General features: G+C 33.6%; 1 protein-coding gene across 1 annotated transcript in view; it reads left to right on the top strand.

Annotated features, from left to right (window-relative positions):
- Positions 1–2,650: 2,650 nt before the first annotated feature.
- The window catches only part of FUZ (fuzzy planar cell polarity protein), a 368,361-nt gene continuing 361,097 nt past the window's right edge, over positions 2,651–9,914 (top strand). Inside the window, exon 1 of the mRNA XM_053690829.1 lies at positions 2,651–2,788. Within this exon, the coding sequence (XP_053546804.1) occupies positions 2,702–2,788 (87 nt within the window). The 5' untranslated portion in view covers positions 2,651–2,701. The remainder of the gene's footprint in view (positions 2,789–9,914) is intronic.

Here is a 9,914-nt window from a genome sequence, read left to right as displayed (position 1 = left end):
ATTTGCATGAGTACTTGTACTCGTGCAAATGTACAGATACTTAAACCGATACCTCCACTTCCTACCCATATGCTATCTTGTGGCGTTTTTTTCAAACTGCATGTTCCCATTTCATTTTAAACTGGAGTGGAGACTAAACTAAAAATTGTTTACTACTGTTCTGCCAATACAAATTGTTGTTATATGTATTATTGTAGGAGAGATCACTGTACCTCGTTCAGGCAAACCCCTGAAGTACTGGGCAGTTAATAAACAGATTTCCAGCTCTGGCTAAAATGGCCCAAAAATATCTTTCTGCTCCATGCAGTAGTGTGGAAAGTGAAAGACTGTTCAACTTAGAGTCAAACCTCAATACAAATGTCAGATTTATGTTATATAACAGCCCTACAACCCAATTGCATCACCCCTTTAAATTTAATATTTTATTGTAATATTTTTTATTTATAAACGTGTTCAGTGAACTTTGTGACAAATAAAACTGTTTTATTATTTCCTAATGTCTTTTGAATTACAGTCCTCTATAATTATAAAGAAGGAATCTTAAATAATTATTATTATTACTGTATTGTGCTTGGTAAAATGTCACATGACATTTAAAAAAAAGTATCGGTAATTGGTATCAGCGAGTATTTGAAAACAAGTATCGGTACTTGTACTCGGTCATTAAAAAATGGTATTGGTGCAACCCTAATATATATATATATATATATCTATATGTGTATCTATTCATATAGCTATATATAGGTATAGATATGTTTTACAAAAAAACTCTCTCTCTCTCTCTATATATATATATATATATATATATATATATATATATATATATATTACTTCAGACCTGAGGAAGGAATGAAAACTCTTGAAAGCTTGTCTTTGAAATAATATGTTAGTCTAATAGAAAAGGTATCACTGCATACTGCAATACTCTGGTATTTGAGCATCTTATCTACTGGACTAATACGGCTAATCCAATCTTCACTATATATATATATATATATATACATATATACACATACACACACATACATATATACACATACACACACATACATATATATATATAAAAATAAATATTTAAAAATAAAATGTTCTTCTATGTGAAGAACATTGGAATATAAAATATTCATAACTGCCTTCTGGTTAGTGCAGTTGGTCTAATGCAGTGTCAGTTAGAGCGCCACTTGTAATCTGGCCCAGTATTTTCTTGATTTCTCTAAATCCCGTAGAGCTCCTGATCATTGTACCCCAAAAGAAGTGAGAAGTGTCTTGTAAACCTCACAGACAGAACAAAAAGCTGAAAGTGAGCGTAGAGGGTTTTTTCACCTACACACTCGCCAAGCGTGCAGAATTCATAGACTCTATTGCTCTTGTAAAGTATATTGTCACAATTGTATCTCTCAAATTTCAAAGTGGATAAGGTTGGCTAATTTTTTATTTTTTTAATATTTCTTTAAAACTGTTAAAATGTTTGTTTTTGCATATGTTAGAGCTGACTGTTTTATAGAGAAAATTGATACCTTTTGTTTGTTCTGTAAGGTTTAACAGGCGTTTAAATAGCAACAAATTAGATGAGATGCCACTGATTAGAATGGAACTTAAAGGGACAGTCTACACTAAAACTGTTATTGTTTAAAAAGATAGATAATGCCTTTACTACCCATCCCCAGCTTTGCACAACCATCATTGTTATATTATTATACTTTAGAACATTTAAACCTCTACATTTCTGCCTGTTTCTAAGCCACTACAGACAGCCTCTTATTAAATGTTTTTTTATTTGCTTTACACAACAGGAGACTGTTAGTTCAAGTGGGCCATATAGATAACATTGTGCTCACGCCTGTGGAGCTGTGCACAACGCAGCACTAATTGCTCAAATGCAAATCAATAGATAATAAAGAAAAAGTCAATAGATAATAAAGAAAAAGTCATGTAATCAGGGGCTGTCAGAAGATGCTTAGATACAAGGTAATCACAGATTGCTTTTACAAAATCTAGGCCATGTCACCCAACCCTTGTTCCTGTCAATCTCTAAACTTTTTAAATTGTATTAAATGAATATACTTCTTCCATATCACTGGCTAATTATTCAAGTGTAAGGCTAATTCAATTATGTTGCTAAATATAAACCAGAAATGGATTTTGTAAACATATAAAAATTCCCACCATCACACCTCTATATTCACTTGTTTGGTACTCTGTACGTCAAGAATGAAAATAATTGAGGAGGGCTATCACATTTGGTCTGTAACGACTAAGCCAATTCCGTTATCTCCAATACATTAGCGTGCTATTGCTACTCAATAAGTAACATATAGCCCTAATTATATAAGCAGCTATGCCTTTTACAGTTAAAATGTTCTATGACCAATAGTAAAAAATATTGACAGTATTCAATGATGAATGTAGCAGTTCACAGATCACTGTTTATGTAGCAGATATTCCATCAACCGTCGCATAGATGCTGCATTGTTTATATACTAATATCTTCATAAACTCTGAGGCTTCCTGCCCTCTAGTGGAACCAAGCGAGATTACCAACAATATCAAAACCTCAGCGCCCCTTCTTCTGCGTAACCAAGCAACGGCGTCTCTTTGAGCAGGCTTGTCTTCCCATCATGCATCAGAATTGCAAGATGGCAGCTGCCAGGAAGTCTAGTTACTTTGAAGTTTACGCTTGTGTGTAAGGTTCGCTAGAGTTATGGAGGAGTCCTGTGTGCACCTCTTGTGCCTGACTGCCAGTAGCGGAGTGCCCCTGTTCTGCAGAAGCAAGGGTAGCAGTAGGCAGGTGAGGCCTGCAGGCAATGAACTGGTATAAATGTGATACACACAAAGAAATAGCACTTCGTAACTATATGTTATTAAGCATCTGCTTACACAGACTACACCACACAATCATTTGCTTTACAGAACATAACAATTGTTGTGCAGTATTTTAGCATTATTTCCATCATTTTTCCTGGCAAAACATGAAAAATAGGGTTCGAGTAGTGTATAGGTAGAGGAAAATATTTATGTTAAAGGGATGCTAAACCCAATTTTTTTCTTTCATGATTCAGATAGAGCATGCGATTTTAAGCAACTTTCTAATTTATTCCTATTATCAATTTTTCTTAGTTCTCTTGCTATCTTTATTTTAAAAAGCAGGAATATAAACTTAAGACCCTGCCCATTTTTGGTTCAGCATCTGGGTAGCGCTTACTCATTGGTTAGCTACATTTAGCCACCAATCAGCAAGCACTACACAGGTGCTGAACCAAAAATGGTCCGTCTCTTACGTTTACATTCCTGCTTTTTCAAATAAAGATAGCAATAGAATGAAGAAAATTTGATAATAGGAGTAAATTAGAAAGTTGGATCTTCTATCTTAATCATGAAAGAAAAAAAATTGGGTTTAGTATCCCTTTAAATGATGCAGTCAATTTGTGCTTTGGATAGCAGAAAACTATATATTATTAGAAAATATTACACTGCCCCCACCCGACTAGTTCATAATGCCACCTGGCTGGCAGAATTTGCTGTGGAGAACACTGAAATGCATTCATGCACAATTCAATGTTGAACCTTTAACACTGCATTTAACATTTAATTCCACACAGTCATTGGTTGCACACTCTAGCGACCCATTTATAACTGTCCCCAATTGACTTCTGCAGAGAAGGAAACCTAGGTTACAACATGGCAGTGCCTATTGCTTTATAGATACTTTTTACTCTTATTTTTGCAGCATTTAAACAACCAATATAATTTAGCAAAATCTGCATATTATTTTTTCCTTTGACTATATTATTCTATCTAGCTTTTAATTAGTATTAAATGTCTTTTAACAGTTATTATGTTTTTGCTTTTTGAAAAATATGTTCCTGGGCTGATTTTATTTATTTTTAATATTTGTGGGACATGAAACTGTAATCATTAGGTCTGTGGAAGTTTTAATTTATCACCTGCTGAGCTTCTATCCTATGTAGGTATCAAAAATGTTTAGTCACAAATAATTTAAAATACAATCAATTTAGGTCACATTTTCAAGTACAACGGTTAAACATGTAGCTAAAATTCAACTCCTGAGCGTCTTGCAGCAGGACACAGCAAGTGATTGGTAGGGTTGTGCAACTGCAGAATTTGATTAGCTCACCAACCATGTCCTACTCAGGAGGTGCAATGCTTACAGGTGAGAAGAGAGACTGTATCTATGAGTTTAACACATCTATTGGGGAGTACATAGTAATCTAGGCTCACTAATGCACAAATTAAATGCTCTAACAAATATAGTTTTTGCTTTAGAATATCACTTTACACAAAGTAATGTTTTATTTATTTAGAAATAAAATACTCTAATGATATAGAGCATTTCACTTTTATACTAGAATGTCAATTTTCAGACAAACATTCTATTTAAACTGGAATGGCACAACAAATTATGTACTTTACCTTAGAGTGGTAGTCACTAGAAACCCTCAAAATTTGAAGTATATATCTGTTCATTATATAATATAAATTTTCAATATGGCAATATTAACAGCGTGATATAAAAGATCAATAGAGCACGTTGGAAAGAATCAGTGCATGGGCAGTATACTGGAGAAAAAATCACATGCTTTAATTCATTAGAGCATGCCATTTTTGCAGGACTGACCCTAACACTCTGTTTAACCCCTGCAAAATGGTTAAACACATAGGTAAATAACAGTAAAAATCCACAAGCATTGCAGCTTTGATGATTATTATTATCAGGTATTTGTAGAGCGCCAACAGATTCCGCAGCGCTATAAACATAGGCGGTAAACAAGATAACATTTATAGGGATCAAATGGATAGAGGGCCCTGCCGAGAGTCGCTCTGTTGTAGTCAGCTCTTATGAAGGCGATCTACAAACAGCTGGGCTCAAAGGCTTACATGCTAAGGGGTTCAAGGGGATAGCAATGTAGTTTAGAAATGTTTTTTTTGTTTGTTTTTTATTCCTTTATTTGTATACCAACAATGTAACAGTACACAGGCAAAATAAACATTTTACTTCTCCCATTCACCACGCAGGGTGTTGTGGAGATCGAAAAAAAGGACTTAAAGGCACTATGGTGCTGACTGTGTATTTTAAACATAAACATAGCTATAAAAAAAAAAAAGAAAGCAATAAATCAGTAATTTACATATTTATATACTGAGACTGAAATATATCTATCAATTGTCTTAATATACATCCGGTTAATCATTATTGGGTCAGAAACATTGCATAAAACACAAATATATTACATGAAATTACACTGTTGGAGGGGTAGGGTTGCCCTACCTTCTCAACAACCCCTTCCAACTTAACCTTTTGACAGTGTCAATCATTTATGTGAAATTCTCCTCTTAAGCATAGCTTCCTGTTGATAAATTGTGTTTATAAATGGGCTAATTATTTGTTTTTGTACCACTGGCGATTGAGATCTGATGTAATCCCCCATTTTGCAAAAAACGTAGGGACCTTTGTCATGCTATTATAGCTAGTATCAAATTGTTATCATTTTGCTTTTAACAAGTTCTAATAATTTTTTTGTGACTTCCAACTGGAGAAAATTAAATTTTAACCGCATAATATATTGAAATTGATAAATTTTGCCTTACTAGGTCCCCCCTCATTACTTTTTAAAAAGATGATAATATCGAATATATTAATCTCAATCTTGAGACTCAATATTTTGGAGATCCAATGTGAGATCATAGCCCAGAATTTTTTTATTTTTGGACATAGTCCTAAACATTGCGCAATATTTGCATTTGGGAGATTGCATCTATAACATGCCACTGTTCTAGCCTGGTTCAATTTTGTAAGCATAGCTGGAGGGATATAAGTAAAATTTAACAGCTTCAAATGAGACTCACGCCACAACGAGAGAAGCGTAGCTTTATATGCTCTTTCAATAATCAGGTCATCGCCCACTGAATTAATCTCCTTTTTCCATTTTGAAGTTAGGTAAGTGTAGGTTGTATACATCCCTGAAGAGTAGAGTCTTTAAGGAGCGCTTTAAGCTTTCAAAACTAGGGAAGAGTCTTGTGGAGCGATGCAGGGAGTTCCATAAGATGGGAGCCAGTCTGTAGAAGTCCTGTAAATGGCAATGTGAGGTGGTAACGAGCGGAGGAGAGTAGGACCAGAATATTTCTATGATTGACTAGACATGGAACTGATGCTTCTGATTAGCTCACATGCAGTTTCCTTCTCTAGAGTTGCAACCCTAGTGGTTGCAGTGTGGGTGTATACCTATTTGTTTAACCCCTTTGTGACTGTTAAAAACAAAGCTTGCTAGGATCAGTAATGCTAGCAGTGTATTTAGGGTTGCAACCTCGGCCATGTTTTCCTGGACACTTATGAGTTATACATGCTCCAGGGTGTGTAGGGAGGAACATGAATTTCAACCCTGGATGGCACCAAAATAGTGACATTGAACAGCACTATTCATGTTCCTCTCTGCACACCCTGCAGCATGTATAACTCATAAGTGTCCAGGAAAACATGGCCGAGGTGGCAACCCTAAGTGTATTCCTTAAAATAGAGCTATCTTACAGACAAAATAAACTATTAGTATATGCAGCAATGTTGTTTTATTTTCTCTTAATTAAACATAGTTCATTGCTTGACATTTCCATTGAAACACACCTGAAACCTGGAATTTTCCTGGAATACTGGCAGTTTTGTTTGTCATCCAAATCTTCAGAAGTAAATTGGATAGAGATCATTTTAAGTTATTCACATGTGAGTAAACTTTAAATAGGGAGTGAGGAGACATTTTAGAAAAGGCAATAACTTTTGGACTACTCTTTATTAAATGCTGAATGAGTTGGTGTTTTATAGGGGTAGAGTATTCCTTACTTGATATGGAGAAAAAAAAAATCACTTAATAATTCCAAAGATATAAAGTTTTAAAGGCATAATATTTGTAATCTTTTATGAGCATGGATAAAAAAAACATAGCTTAATGCACAGATTTTTCTATGCCAGGTTGTCATAAGTTTCATGTTCAAGTCTTGTGTTATATTGATATAAACCAAACGTTTGTAGTGATAATTTAAAGGGATATGTAATCCAAAATGTTTCTTTCATGATTCAGATAGAGCATGTAATTTTAAAACACTTTCTAATTTACTTTTATTATCAATTTTTCTTTGTTCATTAAGCATCTTTTGGTGAAAAGCAGGGGACCTATGTTTAGGAGCCTGCCCATTTCTGGATCACTATATGGCAGCATTTTTGCAACAATGTTACCCATTTGCAAAAGACTATTTCCTGCCATGTAGTGCCTCAGATGCCTACTTAGGTATCTCTTCAACAGATAAATATGTGACTCATGGGACTATTAGCATCACCTCATCCTCTTCTGGTTATATATCAACTTAGAGAAAGACTAGACTGTGGTTCTAACTATGTAATATATCTACTCACCTGTAGATGTGGGGCCCAATATTTAGGTAGAACCATTAGAAATATTAGGAGTAGATGGGGAGAACACTATAGAAATATAGTCAATAAAAGTCCTAAACATAGTGTATCCAGACATCATAATCAATGCCATGGTGGCAATAATTGCCAGTTTCGGATATCACCACTAGAAAGGATACATTATAAACAAGGTATTAATAGGTTTAAAAACTTGTGTCAGAGAGAGACCTACTGGATTTACAAATTTAACACACTGTTCCCAGCAGGTCTCAATGAAAATATAGATATGTCTGCATTCTAATGTGTATTTAGATTTGATATATTGTACATCTTGTGAGCATTAGTCATATCATTATCTTTTTTGCATACAACAGCAAAATAAGATGGGTACATTCCACTATATGTATATAGCTTATTATTAGAGTTCTCAGCTTATCAGTACAATACTTATATATACGTGTATATATATATATATATATATATATATATATATATATATATATATAGAGAGAGATAGATAGAGAGAGAGAGAGAGAGAGAGAGAGAGAGAGAGAGAGAGAGAGAGAGAGAGAGAGAGAGAGAGAGAAAATAACTCATTGTGTAAACCATTTACAAATCTAAACAAGTCAGAAGACTTGCTTTAAACCCAGAAACTTTCTGACTACACTGTTTCCAATGCAGCAAAGGAATCTGGGTAAGATATGCAAATGAGGTTCACAATGACTCACTTTTTTACTTTTAGCCTGCTTTTTAAGAGAGACAGCTGTCCTGCGATTGGTCTAAATCACTGTACTAACCCTAGCTAAGCATTAAAGCTGTGTAATGCAGCAGTGCTATGGCATAAAGGGAAGTCTGTCTTAAAAAGCAGGCTAAAAGTAAAAAGGTGAGTCATTGTGAACCTCATTTGCATATCTTACCCAGATTCCTTTGCTGCATTGGAAACAGTGTAGTCAGAGAGTTTCTGGGTTTAAAGCAAGTCTTCTGACTTGTTTAGATTTATAAATGGTTTACACAATGAGTTATTTTCTCTATATTTTGTATTTAGTGGAGGATTTTAAACTCACTTTTCGCCTCCCCATAATTTTAATTGTTGTTTTATATATATATATATACCTTGTTTGTATGGGAGTATGAGTGAGACCTTCATGTAAAGACATTATACACATAGAACCAAGACATGTAAATTATTATATGGGTTAGTATATTATATATATTTTTTTTATTTATGTGCACATTGTGGTTAGTAAGTATGTATCTGAGTATGTTAGGTTGTATCTATGTAGATATGTAGGTGTTACTAGATAAGTAGACCATATATTCTTATACACTATTATTTCACACACACACATAATATGTTTATACAAAGCTTTATATTATATTAGATATCTTTTGTCACAATCTTTAAATATAGAATTTATATAGATAGAGATGTACACTAAATGGATTATATTTATAATTTAATAGTTATTTAGATTTGGGTTTAGTCACATTAGGGATATTAGTATTAATTTATCTATTGATTATAATACACTTTATTATTACCAATAATTATTTATGTACATATATCTACTTGAGGACAATTCACAACACATCTATGTACGGTATATATGGATACTATATTTGAGTTATATACATATAAGAGCCTAATGATTGAATATTACTAATTGTATAGATATATAGACAATAATGTCATGATACAGATGGCCCATAAACAGCATCATAATGCCGGTTAAAGTTGTGGACTCTACCCATGTATATTTCAGGCACACAACGTAAATAGTATTAAAATGCCGGTTTAGGTTGTGGACTCTACCCGTGTATATTTTAGAAACACAACGTAACTATGTAAGCACAGAAGTCACGCAACGCACTAGAGACCGGACACCCTTAGCCCTGATAGGTCCAACGTTACTCTTGAATGAGTGACGTTTGAGGAAGTAGATAACGTTTTGAATTTTAATATAATTCAGAATAGATCGCATAATGCTCGTTTGCAAGGAAAGAAGGTACCATAATATATTATATGATAAGAGTTAAGATTGGAGGCAGTAATTGTAACAATTTTCTGACAATATAAATTCTAAGTAATACACAATCTTATAACAACAATATTATTCAGTTTAAAAGTTCTCTTGAATAGATCGACAATTATCAGAGGACACATATAAAGATATAAATATTATGAATTTGATCTTCTACATTCATATACATTGGTGATAATCTACCAGTAAAAATACAATATATTATTTGTTAGATATTTTGTGGAGGGGTAATCTGGTCACAAGATTAGTTAGATTTAGGTTTTAAAGTTATGTGTATTTATATACCTGCATTTATGAGAAGTAATTAGAATGCATTTATATGAGTTGTTTTTATTTGTAAATCTTTTGTATGCTGCATTAGCACTTTCAATGAGATCAATTATGTTCCTAAACACCAGGAGGGGTGTGTCACCTGATAATGAATTGGGATTGGTTATATGTATGTATTTAAGCCA

The sequence above is a fragment of the Bombina bombina genome, chromosome 8, assembly GCF_027579735.1.
Source record: "Bombina bombina isolate aBomBom1 chromosome 8, aBomBom1.pri, whole genome shotgun sequence".
NCBI lineage: Eukaryota > Metazoa > Chordata > Amphibia > Anura > Bombinatoridae > Bombina > Bombina bombina.
The sequence above is the reverse complement of the archived record's forward strand: the minus strand, read 5'-3'. Positions and strand labels throughout refer to the sequence as shown.